This window comes from Centroberyx gerrardi, chromosome 2, assembly GCF_048128805.1.
Source record: "Centroberyx gerrardi isolate f3 chromosome 2, fCenGer3.hap1.cur.20231027, whole genome shotgun sequence".
Classification (NCBI taxonomy): Eukaryota; Metazoa; Chordata; class Actinopteri; order Beryciformes; family Berycidae; genus Centroberyx; species Centroberyx gerrardi.
This window is the reverse complement of record NC_135998.1, coordinates 14782091-14801099: the sequence shown is the minus strand read 5'-3', so window position 1 is coordinate 14801099 and position 19009 is coordinate 14782091. Positions and strand designations below refer to the sequence as shown.

Genomic DNA, 19009 nt, shown 5'->3' with positions numbered 1-19009 from the left:
TCATGTGCCAAGGATGTGCACTAAAATCACCATTTTCATTCCTAAAAGGAAATGCACATTGTTTACATGGACTGCCAATTTTTTCCATTTTTTCAGACACACAGTAACATCCCAAATAAAGGGGCATGTGACCGAGGAGCCGACAATGGGTGCCATTGACAGGCTGGATAATGATGCGTCTGTGTGGTGAGCACCCGGGATGTGCCACCCAGCTGCCCTCTCAGGTAGGGAGGGACAATGGTACCACAGCCGCCTGTCCATGCAAAACATGTGATGTGAGCGCAGATATAAGAGGCCGCGCACTGACAAAAACAACACCAAGTTTGGACTGACACCTAGCACCCTCCATAACCACACACGGAGCCAAGATGAGATTTGTAGCGCCTGTGTTTCTTTTCCTTGCTGTGGCAGGATTCCACACTGGTAAGACAAACAAATGACTGTGTTCATGATTTTCAAGGGAATTGGAAATACAAATATAACCTGAGTATACAGACATTAATGACTTTGGAATACTAAGTTGTGTCCTGGTGATGGAGGCTGAGAAGGGAAAATATTTTGGGGGAAATGACAGACAGCAGGACTGTATTTAAAATGGAAATATACAACTTCCAAAGTATTTTTCACAAGTGCCAATGTTCCTACTAAACCTGCTGCGGGGATGTCTTCAGCATCTCTGTATTGAATTTTTACACTGAATTTGACATTTGTTTGCTTGCAAATCCTGGAGGCAGGAATATCAGGTTGTCGATGTTTTAATTAGCTAGTCTATTTCTCCCTATGTGCTCCTGGACTCAATGTTGACTTGCCTATCATTAGCTATTGTTATTGTCTCAGAGTGTGATTTCTTATATTCATTCATGCAATTTGTAACGTTTTATTGTCTGTAATCTGTTACGTGTTGTCTGTCTGTAATATGTTAATTGTACTGCTGCTTGTCTTGGCCAGGACACTCTTGAAAAAGAGATTTTTAATCTCAATAAGGCTTTTTCTGGTTAAATAAAGGTTAAATAAAAAAAATTAAAAAATGTCTATGGCTAAATGTATCCAGAGAAAATACCATACAAAACAATTTACAAAGCAATTGCAGTTGATATTTAGTTATCTGTCTTGAAGCCTGACTGATGTCCTTGTGACTCTCCTAGCTCTCACCGCATCTCTGGAATCTGCAGAGAAAAAGGAAACAGTTGTTCAGGAAGGTGAGGGAGGCCATTAATCAATAATAATAATGATGATTATGATAAGGATGATAATGGTTGCATTCCCGAAAACCCCATGCAATTCAACTCAAATACCTGGTTTCCTTTCCAGGAGCTGAGCTAAGTGAATTGCAGAAAAGAGGTACAGTGCTTTGGTCTAACTGATTGGTCGCCAATCAAGAACCAACTGGCTTTCAAACTGAAATTAAGCTTTATGTATTTAGAGTGATAGCATTGTTAATTGTTGCATAATGATACAAAGAATCTTAATTAAAATAGTAAAAATATACAATATATAAAAGAAAATCCAAATTGTCTCAAAGCCACTTCTGTCCCACAGACACCTTTAGTTTTTTTAGAATACAACATCATTCATTCTGCTGAAACGAATTTGACTAATCTCACGTCACTTGTCCCGTGTTTGTTTGTTTTTCCACTTCCAATATTACACAAACTGTCCATTGTATTGTTTGGCTCTTGTTTTGCATAATTGTAACACTGTCTCCTCAGATCAAATCGAGTTTGAGGCCGCTCAGAAGAACGGTGAGTTTATAATGCAGTGATGAAAGTCCAGGGCAACGGCCTGAGCCCGAAGTGAAGTGACCTCAAGAGCAAACATGGCCCTCACCCTCTATGTGTTAACTTTTAAAATCATTTTCAGTATTATCAATGAGAAATGTTCACCTTTTCCCATTAATTTACAGAGGAACAGACTGAGGACACCCGTTACCTAGGTGAGGGAACCCAAATAACATCTTAGTTCACACAAAATTAAGAATGGTTGATAGGTTCAGTTATTACAGAAATCTTTCAAATCTTTCAAATACAGAGGCTGTTCAAGATGTAACTGGTAAGTTAGTTTTAGTCTGATAATAACTGAAGTGTAATAATTGAGTACATTTTGATTTTGAGTTGCATCACCCATTAAAATCTTTTCAACAGAGGAGCAAGTCGGAACTGACGATGACATCATAGGTGTGTATACCTAACTAAAAAGATCCTGATGGCTTGTTAAACAGACCACATGTGATCTTTACATGAGATTCAACATTACATAACTCTGTTAATGTTCCCCTCCAGCAGAGGGAGATGGGGCCTCTGCTGTCATGGCCCATGATGGTAAGAGAAAGGTTACCGTTTAATGTTTCAAAACACAGACCTGTAGATGGCGACAAAGCTCTGTTTAGAAAAAGGCCTGTAGTCTGTGCATAAGGCTGTTCAAAAGACACTGCCAATTAAAATTACACAATCGTGTGATTTATTCTTCCACAGAGTCGGAGTCAGAGTCTGCGTCCACTGAGGACACAGATGGTGAGTCCATTACTCTGCTCTTATCCAGACAGTTTATTCCATCATATTTCAGCTTCTACAGTGCGGCTCATTCTGACTTCTGCCATTCTCATTTCTGACAGGCATGAGACACAAGCGGGGTGAGTGTGACCCTCTGAAGTGTTGTAAATCTACACTAAAATACAACCACAAGCAGTCTGACAATTATTAGTAAAATACTGTATAAAATAGGCCTACTAAATTGTGAGCTTGGAATTATAAGATTCTATCTGACTTTTAATCAAAATTGAGTAATCCACATACTCATGATCTTTGAATGTTACATAACGCTTGTATGGTGTTTTTTTGCTTTTTTTTTTTTTTAAAGAACCTTTTGAGGTGAAATACTTAAAAAGAAAGAAAGCACACAACAGTCCACCCAGATAGAAACTTGTAATGCCAAGGTCATAAAATCTAGGCCTACAAAGTGGTTGCTGCACAAACCCAGTATAAATGTTTCCATCTTTCCAGAGCACCATGAAGCAGTGACAGAGAACGTCAGCATTTTGAGTAAGATCATGTAAAATGGCCACTAATAACTGTATTTATGAATCCTACACTAATCTGGCCTGCCATAACCCCATTTTTTTTTCTTCATTTTCCCACCACAGAGGAAGTCAGTGTGGATGCAACCAAGCAACAAGGTGATAACTTGATGCTATCAACAGTTGTAATGATTTACCATCAAGAGCCGCACCTAAGGTTGAATAGATCATCTTCAGTTCAAGTAGTATACAAACATAGTTGATGAGCCGAATTCAGTGAATGAGTAACATTTTTAAGGCATACTCACAGTCAAGTGGTTTGTAAACTGTTTTAATGACTCTGTGAATGTTGAACAATTAGTTGCATAATGCACCGCATTGTGAAAACCATCATTTTGGTCAAAGCCAGTCTCTGTATATAGAAGTAAATGTTGCCAAACAGGTTTTACAGGTTGAGTTCAGGAGAAATTCAGGAAAAATGAAAACCTCAAGAGCAAGAAATGAGGCAATCATAGGCAAAGGCAATCTAGCACCATGTGAAAATAAATTCTAGGAGCTCCTGATATTATTTTTCCAGATTCCTTTATGCTCACAGTAAAGAAAATGTTTCTCTGGAGCAATTTCTATTGGAGTCACCGCAGACACAACAAGGTCTGAGTTTACAGCGTGGCCTCAAAAATAAGGCACTATGATTGTTTATTTGAATACGGTCCTCCTTGCATTCGAGCGAATCTAGGACAAAAATCCAGGGCACTCCAAGATGTCTGTCCCCAGGTGCTTATTGTGCTTGATTTATACTGTATCATCTGCTTCATCTCGGGTTATTTTAGGAACCAGGATGCACTGTCCCCGTCCTAAAACATGCTGAAAGGGATAAATTGGTCAAATTCCTCCCAATCCAAGGTTGTTGATGCAATGGCCAAGGGTATTTTCACGATGTACGTTCAGAGAAGTCAGATTCCTGAAAAGAAAACCCCACTGTGTATTGGTATAGTAAGGGAAGATCAACATGTAATAGTTGACATAGGGTAATACTCTGCTTTACAGCCATAAAACCCGAATGTTCTGAACAACAGGCTCATGAGTGAGTCATGTCAGGAGAAGTGGCGAGAGATGTGATTCATACACTGCTGCCGTGACGAGCCTGGAAAAATACTGAGCTGTGATGTTGCTTGTGATGTAAAGCTGGCGTAAAGGAATCCATTCTCTGTCCCCTGCGTCACAGATGTGGTGGAGTGAGGCGGCGCGGACCCTGCGGCACGCGGATCCCTCCACTCATCACCCGGTGCCTGAGGCGCGCACCTCGCACTGGGCTTACTGTCAATAAAAGGGAACTGCTCCACCTATCTATACAACCTGTGTGACTTCCTTTTGTGCACGATTAGATATCATACTCACTCGCTTCTAAAAGTGTTGTACAAGATTACAGAGATCTGAGATACTAGCTCCAAGATTGGAAACCTCCAGTGAGGAGAAAAGTAAACTCTTGGGCTGTGTACACAAAGTCCAAGGCATTCGAAATCCAGTAAGAGACTAAAATCTTGAAATTTTAAAAGCCAGAGCAAGTCATGACTTGTGAGCCATTTCTTGCCCTGATGAAGATCTTCAGGTCAAAACGCGTTGGCTCAGAGCCATGACAATGAAGGCTTTTAAAATTTCAAGATTTTAGTCTCTTCCTTCCTTACTGGATTTAGAGAGCCTTGGACTCGAAAAAGCAAACAAGAGTTTGCTTTTTCTCATTGGAGGCTTCTGATCTTAAGGCTAGTATCTCCGTTTTCTATAGATTTGATTCCTGTTCCCAACGAACACCTACAAACCAAAGGACTTAACTTTTTCTCCATCCACAAGAACACCAAGTGTTACTTCTGTTGTACAAGATAATTTCAGAACCATTATTCATGATATTTAGTCAGATCTATAGTATGTTTCTATCACAATAAATGGAAATTTTAAGGTATGGAATACCAAATACTTTGAGGGTATTTGTGTTGACTGTATATAAACTTAAAATCACAACAAAATAAGTCAAAAGAGACCAACATTATTTTCCCATTTTTATTTTGTTTTTTTTTGTTTTTCCCCTCTGCCTGTCTGGTTTAGACAGTGTATGCTGATGTGCATTAAAAAAAAACTAACAAAAAAAACAAAAAAACAAGTCTTTTCTTTGGTACCTAAGGGAAAAAAAACCAATTAAGGCAACTACAGCATCTATAGGTCTAAAATGCATTTAGTACTGCAGCCAAATGACCACACACTGGTGGCATGCGATGTATGTCCCCCCTCGTTCAAACAATATCCAGGTCAGCCCCACACCACACCATCCAGCTAAATAATCTCCAGGTTTAGGGTCATATTCTTCCTCACTCACAACCTCATGAACCAACTATGCAACTCCTAAGGCCGAGGAGAGGGGGACAGCAACCCAATATCTAGGCAGGTGTACATTCCACAGAAAAAAACCATACTGGGAATAAAGCCGATATAAGTTGAATTGCAAGACAAAAAGGACTATCGAAGGCTTGAGCAGAACTAAAGCATTTAACCATCTAGTTTGATGCGATCAAGTTTTAACAGGAAAATTTAAGGTCTTGTTTGATAACACATTTTTGCATTAATTAACATTCTACCGTTACATTTGTCAGATTTAAGTAGCCAAGTAATTTGAGGCAATACAATCATCAAGGATGTAGAGCCTCGGGAGATCCTGAAGAACTGGATAATGGCGTACTCAACTTCTGACAACGATCCCTCAACTCCACCCACTGGAGCTTTGTCATTTCCTGCCAAGTGTGCCGACTACTTTATATTAGTGGTACAGTGTTTCTCCTATATGTCTGCAAGTACTCAACCAGTGTGTACAAGTAGTGCTTTTATCATAGTAAATTATTCAAATGATAATTGTTGCGTATAGCATAGACAAAACACTGCTGTTAACTTGATCCACTAATCTGGATGGTAGAAAACCCAAGGGGAAATCATAATAAGTTGAGCAGCCTCTCAGCAGTCTGAGGAATCAGTCGAGTGGCTGTTTGACAACTGTCACAAACCCTGTTCTGTAACAGGGAGGGAAACAAAAACAAGTTTTGTACTTTAAGGGGACACAAGGACACCAGATCCAAACTATGAATTCACTAGTAACAAAGACTCTTATGTTGACATTGGCATTTAAAATGTGAAAAACCACACACCAATAACCTTGTTTTGCACCTAAAAATACTGCTTTTGCTTCTAGGTTATTTTCAGCATGTGTTATGACTGGAGATATATATCTGCAAAAGGCTAATACTGCATTTTAATTGTTCATTTGTCTTTCTAACTTGTAAAATAATATTAACAAAAAAGAACATGGTTGTATATACACATAATTCCAGAGTAAAAAATGGAAGCAATGAGTATTAGAAAAAAAAAATTCAAAAGTTTTTTTTTTGATTAGCTCTTTACAGAATGATGAGAATTGAAAAAGCAAAAAGTCAGAACAAACAAAGAAATGCAATCTTCCCTTTGGAAGTCATCTGGCCCAAATGGAACAAACACAACCGCCAATTCTAGGTTGAGAATGATGCAGCCAAGAACCGCAGGCCCGTATCACAAGTCCTTTAAACCATTTCTGTTTTTTCTTCTTTTTCTTCCAAAGTTGTTGGCTTGAGGTAAGCGATATATTTTGGCCTCCCAACTAGTCTCTTCTCCTGGTGCACACTGGAGCGGGTTCTCTCTCCTCCCCTGCATGGGGTGCAGCCCGACGCTCACAGGATGACATAGGTGAAGATCGCCATGATGGCAGCGCTGATCAGGCCAGAGATGGGCACAGTCACAAACCACGCCATGAAGATGTTTCTGAACAGACGCCAGTCTACCGCCTTCCTGGAGCGCAGCCAGCCTACTGCTACCACAGAGCCCACCTGGAATTACACACACACACACACACACACACACACACACTTTCAAAGCAGCTGACTACCATTATCTCCCGTAAATTCATGAGTCAAATTACCAACACATTTACTGAACTCCACTGGGAACCTCAAAGTTTTATTGAGGAGAAAGTTGCCCCACATTTAGACCGACTGCCAGATTAGGATCCTGTTTACTGTAGCCTCCCACACATTAAATAGTCCCCTTCTCCATGTCTCAGAGTCTGGGTCCCAGACCACAGTGTTTGACCAGCTTACCTTGCAGTGGGTGGTGGAGACAGGCAGGCCAATGTTAGAGGCAACCACGACAGTCAGGGCTGAGGCCAGTTCAATGCTGAAACCACTGCAGGGAAAAAAAACATAAGACTCATGTCTCTCAGGTGGATCTGTCTGAGCATGGGTGCTAATTTAAAAGACTAGTAACGTCTGAAGAGGATGTGGTTTTCTGACTAAGGAGAAACAAGTTCTGCATGGTCTGTAGTGTCTGTACCTGGAGGGGGTGATGGGTGTAAGGTCTCTGCCCATAGTCTGGATCACTCTGCGACCCCACACCCAGAGCCCGGCACAGATACCCACTCCTCCGTACAGCAGCAGCCAAATGGGTGTTGGTTCATCTGAAGTCACACTGCTAGTTGTGTACACCAGCCACAGAGCTACCAAGGGTCCAATGGCATTACTGCAAATGAAAGAATGAGGTTATTTCAAAAGTTAAACAAATTACCAAGAGCATGCCAAAGAACCCTCATTTGAATGTATACGACATCCCATCAGTTTGATCATGAGGCATCTGCCTACCTGACGTCATTGCCTCCATGGGCGAAGGATCCAAAGCAGGCGGTGAGAATTTGGAGGAACTGGAAGAGAGTCGAGACTTCAGGCTTGTCTGCCTCAAGCCCGTCATCATCCAGAGAGCTTCGGCTGCTTCCCGCGTCCTCCTTCCCCATCTCCAGGGTCACGTCCGCCTCCCCCAGGCCCTCGGGAGCCATGTGCTCCGCCACAGCGTTGCAGTAGCTGGTGTAGCTGTCCATACGCACACGCTTCCTGTCCTGACCGCCTGACCCCGGGCCTTTGTCGCCATCCTCGCTGGAACGGAACTCGCCTTCCCTATGCTTGTAGTCTCCGTGCATGCCGATGATGGCCATGGTGTAGGAAGTGTAGCTATTGTTGCGGCGGATAGGTCGGTCGCCGCCCTCGCCCATGCAGTCACCGACCTTGGCCAGGTGGAGCTTATGCAGTAGGTCCTTGTAGAGGCCGGAGTCCTTGTGGACTGTGTGGTACTGGCTGTAACCATTACTTGGGATGTGAGCGGGCCTGTTGTTGAACTGAACCTGGTTGTTGAACTGGACTTGATTGGGAGCGTTGGCGGAGCCACTACCGTTCTGGACTTGATGGTTGTTGACCTGGACCTGACTGTTGGACTGAACCTGTTTGGGGACTGCACAAAGACAAAAGGGTTTATTGCCATGGAGGAGTAAAAAGCATTAAGGAAGACCTAAAAATCATGCATGGAACATTTTGTTCCCATCCCACAAAAAAAAAACAAAAAAAACAAAACAAAACAAAACAAAACACATATCATTGCCTGTCACCACACTTACCGCCATTAGCAGCGCTGTAGTCTGTGTCATCAGAATCTCCAATGTCAAAGGCCACTTTGCGTTCTTTGTTGTCGGCATCGTCAGAATCTCCGATGTCAAAGGCCACCCTGCGCTCCTCAGCAGCGGGCTGGGGCTGAGCAGAGGGGGTCTGATTGGCAGCTGGGGCGGTGGGTGTAGTGCCCTCCTTGGGAGTCTGCTTCAGGATTGGACAGTGGGCCTCTCTCAACTCCCTCTTCTCCATCAGGGGGCTCTCAGAGGGGCTGGAAGACTTGATATCTCCTAGTGGAGGAGGGGTGGAGTGAGAGACGGCTTGGGTCGTGTCCAAACATGTACGCAGTACAGTAGAGGAACATGAGCGCAGCACATGTGTTTCCTTTTAACCTTAGTTCTAGGGAGTTACAAGAATTGCATAACCAGAGAAAAAAAAAAACTTTTGTCCTACTAAATTGAGCCCCTCTGTTCACAGGATCAGATAAATTGATTATGACCTTAAAAAGACCATATTTACACTACCACTAGCAGCTTCACTTATGAAAGAAGATAAGACTCAGCAGGGCCTGTGCCTCACATGACATTTGTTTTTTTAAGTGAATCAGATACTCAATGCCAATATTTTCTATGCGATAATGCCAGGAACATTTTGGTCAGTTGGCCTCATTGCATCATTGGAACTGGTCAAGACTGGAGTTGAAGCAGTTATTTCTGACTGGAGCCACGGCCTCAGCCTTCACCCTACATATGCAGTCAATATATGTCAACACCTTAAGTCAACCTAGGGCTATTTAAGTTAAAGAGGTAAAGACCAATTAGAGGATCACTATGACCCAATTAGGCTGCTTCCGTCTACTGGATGGGGGTGGATCTAGACAGATCATGCTTGGCCAGATAAACCTGCAGACACCACCAGTTGGTAAAGGCAAACGTCATTATTCCTACAGCCAGGCAGACTCAGATCCGTATTTGTGATGATAATGAACAACTTTCTAAACTTAGCTACAAATAAAGAGAACCAAAAGACCAATTTGTGAAGTCATCAAAATTCACATTCTGGTATGGTTCCATTGAAAATTAATGGGAAACTGGGTATTGTCAGCTTTTTATATTAGATGCTGTGTAGAGTGTTATATCTTTGCAAAATCAAAGGGGGCAAGACAAAATTGTTTCTAGCTATGGGAGAGACCACTGAATGCAACTCTATAATAACTGTTGCAGCCAGGAACTGGGATACATCCATGAAGGTTAAAATTGAGTGGTTTTCCCCTTTAACACCAAGCCACACTCTCAATGTGTAAATGCAGATGGGTCTTTGGGACTTTACTTTAATCCAGGATTATAGCACAAAAAAACCTGGTGACAATATTTTCAAAGAGATATAATGATATTTCATTAGAGAAACTCCATTATGACAAAATATCCCCGAGCTACATTTGTTGGATTAGATTAAGCCTTTAGCATGAATAGTTTGAGGCTACATGTGCAACGCTAAATCCCTCACTTGTTCAGTGGTTTCAGTAAGGAAACAACCATTTCAGTGGCCAGCAGAACCTGTTGACAGCGATTTGAGTCATAACCAAAATCAAAACCTTGAAATGTGACTTACGTTCAATCTTCTTCTTGAGTCGTGGGCAGACAATGAACCAGACCACGATAGCGGTCAGCACAGAGCAGGCCAGGGAGATGAGCAGAATGCCCCACCAAGGGATTTTGTCAAATCCCAGCACTGAAGGAGGCCCAGGTGCCACAGACAGAGAAACAGACACACACACACAAAAGGGGAAACAGAGAAAGAGAAAGGCAGTTTTAAAAAACAAGGCAGCAGGCGCTACCTTCCTCAGGACAATACAGACAATTACATTAAATACATACTGAAATTACAACTGATTATTCTTATAAAACTACAGTGTATGGCAACATAATATTCATAAGTGTCAAAATTAGATTAATTAGATAGCAGTGTCAGAATGAACTTGTATTCTCATCTACAACATAAATAAATGGAGGAACCCGACTACAGGGGGCAACATAATGTCATCTTCAATGACGACTGGCCATATGTGCCGTCCCTTGGCACTGGTTGTCAACACAAGAAGCAAAACTGCAGTGCCTCATTGTGCCATGTCCTGGTTAAATATGGCGAGCATGTGTACCCCCTAGATGTGAACAGTTATGTAACACCTAAAGGTGAAAGATGTCACAGTGACCCCTAAGTGCCCAGCTAACAACTGCACATGGACAATGAGCTCCTTAAAAGGCTTCTTCACTTGGGGAAAAAAAAAAACAGAAAAAGAAAGGGGGGAGTTATTCACTGAAGCAGTTTACTGTAGCATAAAGGACAAACTCTTGCCAAGACTGCAGTAAAGTCTGTGCATGAGGGCTGGATGTAAACGCAGTGCAGTGCATGCTGGCAGAGAGCGGCTTAATACAAGTTTCCCTAAGGAAGCAGCCACCACTGTCATACAGAGAGGATGCAAGACGGCAGTGTGGTTAGAAAGGGATGAAAAACAAGAGCTGTTGAAAATTCCACCAGTGTCTCTGGTGAGGTGACCTTGACCACGCACAATTAAAAAAAAAAAACACCAAGTTGGGACTGTTTGGGATGTGAAAGATAAACAAAAGGAAATGGGGGCCAAGGCTCAGAGATAAGTGTCTCGGTCGCCGTGTTCAGTTGAGGGCAGAGTCCACAGCGTACTCTCTCCACTGACTCATTCTCACATGCTGCGGCAGGAGACTGCAGGGCACGGCAGCACCTAAGTGATGTGTATTTAGTTACGCAATGCAAACTCATTCCCTCCAGGAGGGGAGACGCATGCGAGGAGAGAAAACCGTTAGGGGGCACAGAGAAGTCCCCCCCACCCCGCAACAGCTGAGCCTCCTGTCTTTCACTAGAATGTTTCACATGGGGTGGGACATCCAAAAACAGGTGTTGGGTCGGCCAGACACTCCTGAGCAGTGATGGCTGGGTTGGAGGGGGGTGCAACAAAATAAGAGTGAAGACAAAAATAAGCAAGGGGAAAGAAAGGGGTCGGTATGGCCCGATGGGATTTGTGTGGATACACATTATGTCATAATGACTCTTTTGTGGGTCACGTCTTAAAAAAAATAAAGAGGGTAAAAAGAAAAATAGCGCCGGTCTAGCTGTCTGATAAACACTCCTACACAAAAGCGGTGAGTCTATACCACAGCCATGCAGTGGGATGAATGGGACTGCACAGGAAGTGGAATTTAACCACGGTGCGTTCCAAACCCCTCCCTGTAACCTCTGTATCCCGTGGCCTACATTACACAATAACATGGTTTGTTGTTTTTTTCCACTACTATAAGTGCAGCTCTGCACCAAACCCTAATTACAGTGACAGTTAAAATGACAAAAGTTTATGACTCACTTGGCAAGGAACATTTGTCTAATTGTCCTCACTTTTTGTCCAAGGTTTTGTGTAAAACTTACCAGGAGTATTAGGATTAAGTAACAGCTGAATAAGAGCCAACCCCGAAGAAACTCCTCAAGCCCGACATTTAGTCTCAACAATAAGTATCTATCCTTGATACCTCAACTGACAACAGCAGCCTTTGAGGAAGCTTATCATTTTGTTTCAGAATCGTGGCTCCGGTGAAAATAAGTCATTCATCTCTACTGTGATGTGATTAGCCGTTTTTATGTTGCCGAGTGTTTAGTGTCCCCAAAGCAACCAATGCCACCGGGTGTTTGTTTTTCAAAGGGGAACCCAAGCAGAAAATTTGCATTCCAGCTAAACCGTATTGAAGTTCATCAATGGCGGGTGGTGGTGGTGGGGGGGTCACTACAATACTCCGCACTTTGTTTTTCTTTTTTGCTTAACGTTACAAAGTGCTATACAGATAAAGTTTCAATACTCTGGGCAATGGTAAATCTATTTGGAGCTACATACAAAGCAGGCCTTGTGTCCACCAAATTTCTCATGCAGTTATTAAATATTAACATGACCCTATTATTAAGATGACCCACTAAATTACCACATTTATAAGTTGCCCCACTAAATGACCCTTGTTTAAAAGGAAAATTCGCTCAGAATTGGCAGGTTGGTGAAGTGTAAAAAACAAACGTGCTTCATCCAAAGCTAGACACAAGAGAGTAATGGAGCAGGAAGCCAATTCTGTAAAGAGACAGATTCAGGGCGTAGGAACACTTTCTGGTTCTTAACTGTTAACTCCTGAAACAGATAAAGGTCCTCTGGACTTCAAGGCTCAGCGCCTGCTAAGTCAGTCTGACATTCACTGCCAACTCAGAAGTTGGTGGAACAATCCAAGAGGCTAGGAATTCTATGTAAAATCAGTTTTTGGGTGGATCTTCACTTTACAATGACTGGACGGCAGCAGAGTGATTTACAAGGTGTTGAGAGCCCAACTCCCATCAAGCCTCATCTGTAAATGATCCACTTTTGACCTCCAAATTCTTTGGCCCAAGTTGCATTCATTTTTTGCACATGCTGACTTGAGGTCTCTGGCTCTGCCGTATATATTGAGTATAGGAATGTGCTGTGGGATGCTTGGTGTCCTATCACACTGCTACAATAGGAGTTAGATCAGGGGAACGTGGAGTTCTATCGCAGGAAACCAAACATGCTGTACACATGCAGATAATGCAGCTGCGTAAGCATGTATCCATCAGCAATGACTTCTTGCTGCTGCTCAACTCTGGGTACTTTACTATCCAACACTAGGCCTGCAACAAACATGGGATATCTGACTTCAAAAAATATTTTTTACATTGTTATCAATCCATGGCTACTGACTGCTTACAAAACTGTTGTTATGGCGTTGGGAAACTGGCTGTGTAGGCAAAGAGCGGGGTTATCCCCGTGCAAAACTGGCTCAGCTATAGTCTCGGGGTCCAACAATGAGCCTGTATTTGATGACAAATAGCCATCTATACATGTGGATACCATGTTGTCCATGTGGTCATAAACTCCCTGATGTAATTCTCATTCATTACTTAAATCTGTTCCCTTCACAGAGGATAGAATGGGTTTGTTAAGGTGTCTGGAATGTAATGTTCCATTGATTTTACGTGAGGCACCAAAATACAGGTCCCCATGTACAGTGTGTTAAGGTGTGAAGCACTTCACACAACTGTACAGAATGTGACTAAGCAGGCCTATGGGCCATGCTGGTAGTGTGAGGTATCTCCTTTCTGTGAGTGTACTGACGTGCACGCACACATACACATCAGTGCACGATATCTGGTCATATTCTGGCCTGTAGCCGCCATTTAATGGCCCAGGCCAGCTAACGTCTTGAACTGTTAGGCCCTGTAGAGAGAAGAAAACAAAAGGAGCAAAAGTTGCTCATTTAATAGAGTTTCTTGAAGAGGAAAGGCCAAAAACAGAACATTCAGAGCACTATTAAACAAATGCACAGCAGCAATACATCTAAGGGCAGTGGTCAATTGTGGTCATTTCAAACACCCTCTTTACTTCTGTTTTCCTCCTCCATGTCTGAAGGGCACAGACACTGACGTCAAGAATTAAGTGAAATCTTATTTCCATCTCCCTGTTGTGCTCCGCTCTAAAATTTCATTCCAGTCATGACCCACATAGAACCACAGGCAAGAGAGCCCCAAAAAACAACATGTTAAAATAAACAAGCCTTCTGTGAAAACAGTAAACACAGTCTGGTTCGGTCTGGAATAAGTGTGGGCATCCGGCTGTCTGAGGGAGCAGTTTATTTTAAGCTGTGGCTGTGGGCAGGCATGCAGAGCAAAAGGAGTGGAACAATGATACTCACTCGGAGCTCCAGTGAACATGATGGAGAACAGGTTGATCCCCATGGTGATGGCATAGAAGACAGGCAGGGCCTTCAGTCCGTTAGGCACGGGGTCTTTCTACAGGGACAAAACACAAGGCAAGGTCAGAAATACGACTTTCACTGTGTGAAAAACTGACCATTTTACTGTCAGGTTACTGTGGGCATGATGGTGATTTGAACCAGGCTGCATAACGAGGATGAGGAACTAGTTGAGAGAACAGTAACTTCATTCTTTGTACAAACATTTCCTCAATTTGAGCATGGGCTGCTACAGTGCTGAAACAGATCACCCAAACATTTCTCACCAGAAGTTTCTCAAAAACACTCACACCCACTCCCTCACACACCCACCAACTCCCTCACACACACACCCTCCTGAAGGAAATTCCAGAATTTGACAACAGCCAGCTTACCTTGTGTAAGATGAACATGCGCACAAAGTAGAAAACAATGCCTGACATTATACCAGACAGAAGTGGGCTCAGGAACCAGGATCCAACTGCACAGAAAAGAAAGATGGGTGTTACATAATTCTTAACACAAAACTTATTCCATTTTAGTGGAATTTAAGTAATAGGCCTATCTTTCTGATTAAGATTTACACTTGACGTGAAAAATTGCATACAAAAACTGTAATTATTAGTGCATTATAGATTTCATCTACAGAGGGCTATTGCAATGATCCATTGGGCAACAACACCTGTTGGCGTTCAAATATCTTCAATGTATTCGTTCATTACAATTAGCATTTCAAACCTACGAGACCAGAGAGTTGACCATTTTCATAGAACTGCTGAGAAAACCCTTTTTTAGAAAGTATTCCCGATCATTTAATTTTGTGTGTTTAATTATGGGTGTCTGGGTAGAAGTCTCATTTAAGGAATTTATACAAAAAAGAAAAAAAATTACATTATAGTATGTGTCTGAGGCTATGATGCCAACTCTCAATTATAATAACTTGTAAATGTCTCCTTGGAAAAGAAGACATTACCTTGTTAATACTGTTGACTTTACCATTAGTGGACAGGTGGATCATTTTGCACAATTTTATTCCATTTCTGAATTAATCAGGGTTCCCATTGTGGCCCTGATGTAAAATTCCATGACTTTCCATAACTAAGTCATTTTATTCCTTGCTGGTCTGATTATGTTGTTTTTCCAAAGGGGTCAAGCCATGGTTTACACTATGTTTGGGCTTGCTGTAGAACAAATTAAAGCTGAAAACCACCATCTAATGTAATAAATGTGTGAAACAAGTTGCAAAATGAATTCCGGTATACTCCTGTAAAGTGACCTATTTGTAAAATTGCCTGATATTCCCTGACTTGCCTGGAGAACCAGACCCGAACAGCGGGAACCCGGATGAATGTAAAACATATTCCAAGTTTTCTTTCAAGATGTTACGGATTTTGCCAACATCCATGCATTTCAAACACCGTTACCCTGGATACTGAAGGGCCTCGACACAGACAAAACACTGGCCAATCTATTACGATAATACTACATTACTGGCAACACCCTGAGATTACGTTAATATGGTCTGTGATGCAGAATGTAAATACTAGCTCTAAGCAATTCGGCCACACACTGAGGACCTTTCTAGGTCAGCTGATTTCAAGGACTCACCAATTCGGAGGAGTTCAAACCACTTGACCCCTTGCTGGCCTCTGGCAACCAGGGAGAAGCCAATAGTAGCACCAACAATACAGTGGGTTCCAGAGATGGGTAGCTTAAGAAAGGAGGCGGCCAGCTGCCACACTGCAGAACCTGAGAATTAACAAATTAATCGCATTAAATTCAGCATGCGCTCACCTTGCTCTTCCAAACACCTTTAAGACAACCTGTAGAATCAGGAAATAGTCAAGCATGTATACATTAAAGGGCTCTTGGCATTGTTATGGTTTAATACATGATAGCTAAGGTATAACACAAGATGATACACAGCATTACAGTTATAACGTGCAGATCAGAATGCATCAGTTTTTCTCCAGACAAGTCTATTGTAGGGAGGAAGGAGATAAACTGATGTTACACTGTAAAAAATTGTTTAAAGCTAAATAGCAGAATAACAGAGTTTCAACACATTAATAAATTCTATGAGTTTTCCATTGACACTCTGTAGTATTTGTCATGTTCAAATGTTACATGCGTGTTAAAAGCTGATGTCCCAAGTCTTGGTTTGACAGCTACGGCTCTTGCATGGGGCATTAAAGCTTGGGGCAATCAAGAAATGTGTTATTTAGGTTATCGTTCTTTCAAATAAACTGCAGATACTCACCAAACATGGCACTGACGGATCCAGCCATCAACACATGCTCAGAGCCGTTGTACATGCCCACGTCAATAATGCCCTTGCGGATGGTTTCGCTCACTTTGGCCCCAAGGAGCACGGAGCCCACAGTCTCAAACACTGTGGCCAGGATGCAGGCCTGTCGCAATGTGACCACTCCAGAGCCAACAGCTGTGCCAAATGAGTTGGCAACATCATTGGCACCGACAGAAAAGGCTAGGATGAAGGCGATGATGAAGCCAACAATCAGTAGCCACATATACTCTACCAGGGGGCCCTGGGTCGCTGTGGCTACTGTGGTCACCAGTATTATTGCAGCGGCAGTTGTTGAAACCATTTTGTCTGTGTGATTGTAGGCTAAATAGGATGACTTACTTCACAATCTTAAAGGGAATGAATGCCTTTCAAAATAGATACTCACTATTTAAACAGCAGCTAATCAAATAAGAGGTACAAAGTTAATAAATAACTGACTTTCTTCAGGCCTAACCGTCCAAAAGGATTTCTGACAATAAGCTGTGCAAATTTGGTAATAAGTTTGTCAGGGATTGGCCAGAAATAAATTAAGGTAAAGAGAGGTATAGTGTGGGCGTATTGCTATCCTATTATTGTACTAGTTCTGTTGCTGACCCTTTGGTTCTGAGCTATCAAGCAGACTAAACAGACAGCCATTGTGGAACTGCAACTGCAGGTGAATAGAGGTACATCCTGAAAAAGACAAAAAAAACAAACAGAAGTAGTTACCATAATAGCCCTTTCTAGTCAGTCCACCTTAAGGGCAAAACGCATTCAATAAAGAAACTGCCACAATACAAGGCAAACACACCAAGACCAGGGATGAATACACACTGAAATCCTTACATAGATCTGTTTTAAGTGTTAATAACATTATACACTGCAGGTAGCTTGGAAAAATCTCGCATAGTAAATGCTCGGGTTGAATGAGGACCTCTAGCTGCCTTTCCTGAAAACTCTATGGGAGGCCATTTTTGGGATATGTCGCAGGAAGGAATCGGCGGTACTACACTAACGTCATCCAATATAACCTAGACAGCCCAAATACTTTATACCTTTGTACTTAACTGCGCGTCATTATCACTTGGCCAGCGTTAGTGATTAGAAGTCATTACGGGCTAAGAAGCAAGGAATCTGTAGGACCATTAACACAATTCATTTCCCTGTGTGTGCACGTGTCGTCATCCATTCATAGCCGTCTGTCCAGCCCTAAACATGAGTGCAGCGCATGCAGCTTCACGCTGCTGCGAAACGGAAGCAACTTGCCTTTGGCTTTGTGAGAAGAGCCACACTAACTTAACGGTAGCGCTTTAATTGCCGTTATAACGATTATAGTTGTGGTACTGGTGAGTTATAGTAATTCTTAAGTAATGCTTGACGTAGAGTAATTTATCGTAAAAGGCGACGCAACCGGATGTGACTCAATGAAGAAATGTACCCGTTACGATAACACTGGGGAGTATCCGTGTTGTGTGTTTAGTAAAATGTATGTGAACTGCCAGCTGAGATGTTCGCCAAGTCTGAGAGCCGGATAGATGGCCAGCAAGGTCGGCCTGCTCCCCGATAGGCACTTCTCATTAAGGTTGTTGGTTCCAGACAACAGACAGAGAGCTAATGTTAGCATCAACCATTACGCTGACCGGGGTATTGAATAAATGACAGTGTATTTCACAATAGATCGAGCAAATGAGATGTTTTAACTAAGATACATCTAACGTACGAGATGGCACCGTTATAACTAGAAGGTCATTCAAGCCGTCTGTGTTGGTTGCGAGGCGTAGTGATTTAACGTTACGTTACCCAAGCTAACGATAGCTTTACGCTGCTGTAAGCCAATAAATACTGACGTTAATGATAGTCGGTGTTTTCAGTGAATATACCATAGTTAGCTCCATATCCTGACAAAAAAACATGTTTTAAACTTACCACACGTCGCAGTTGTCAATCCCGTGAATAATACTGCTTGCTAGCAAGTGAGCTAATTAGCCCGGGAACAAAACGTACGATAGCGCGCGCGGGATGAGGAAATTAAATCGCTAATAAAATATCAAAAATGAAACCGTAATAAACAAGACGTAACTAACGCGTTACTCCCAAAATCCTCTTTACGATTATCTGGTTCGACGTTGAAGCAATCCCTTTTCAAATCCAGAAATATCTCAGTTTGAATGAGTCACGAACCCCACTGCCGCGTGTGTGTAGAATTTGCCGGTAGAAGGAGCAGGCGTTTCTTTTTTTATTGGATACACCCTGCTGCAAGCACCGCCCAGATGAGCATGGGCACGGCGCTCAGGGTGCGTTCAGGATCCCACTTCCGAATGGAATAGTTTTGTATTATGTCACATTTATATATTCTTTCAGCAGTGGTGGTGAGCCACATAAGAAGAGCTGAAAAGAAAAG

General features: G+C 42.3%; 2 protein-coding genes across 3 annotated transcripts; one reads left to right on the top strand and one right to left on the bottom strand.

The window, feature by feature from the left end:
- The first annotated feature begins 268 nt into the window (after nucleotides 1-268).
- On the top strand, nucleotides 269-4368 carry LOC139922887 (uncharacterized). Of its 2 annotated transcripts, none has more exons than XM_078289440.1 (13): nucleotides 269-423; nucleotides 1146-1199; nucleotides 1312-1341; nucleotides 1710-1742; nucleotides 1904-1933; nucleotides 2029-2049; nucleotides 2142-2174; nucleotides 2283-2318; nucleotides 2472-2510; nucleotides 2612-2629; nucleotides 3000-3038; nucleotides 3140-3172; nucleotides 4239-4368. In XM_078289440.1, the coding sequence occupies exons 1-13, from the start codon at nucleotides 369-371 to the stop codon at nucleotides 4250-4252; spliced, it is 435 nt and encodes a 144-aa protein (XP_078145566.1). In that variant the 5' UTR covers nucleotides 269-368; the 3' UTR covers nucleotides 4253-4368. The 2 variants fall into 2 exon arrangements, with proteins under 2 accessions (XP_078145566.1, XP_071769619.2); XM_071913518.2 differs by having other exon boundaries at nucleotides 2280-2318.
- Nucleotides 4369-5054: 686 nt separating this feature from the next.
- slc20a1b (solute carrier family 20 member 1b) lies at nucleotides 5055-18807 on the bottom strand. The gene is made up of 11 exons (XM_071913506.2): nucleotides 18535-18807; nucleotides 16582-17301; nucleotides 15930-16070; nucleotides 14717-14802; nucleotides 14283-14379; nucleotides 10123-10242; nucleotides 8523-8801; nucleotides 7720-8359; nucleotides 7415-7600; nucleotides 7183-7267; nucleotides 5055-6912 (listed from the first exon to the last, which is right to left on the bottom strand). The coding sequence occupies exons 2-11, from the start codon at nucleotides 16928-16930 to the stop codon at nucleotides 6757-6759; spliced, it is 2139 nt and encodes a 712-aa protein (XP_071769607.1). The 5' UTR covers nucleotides 16931-17301; nucleotides 18535-18807; the 3' UTR covers nucleotides 5055-6756.
- Nucleotides 18808-19009: the final 202 nt, after the last annotated feature.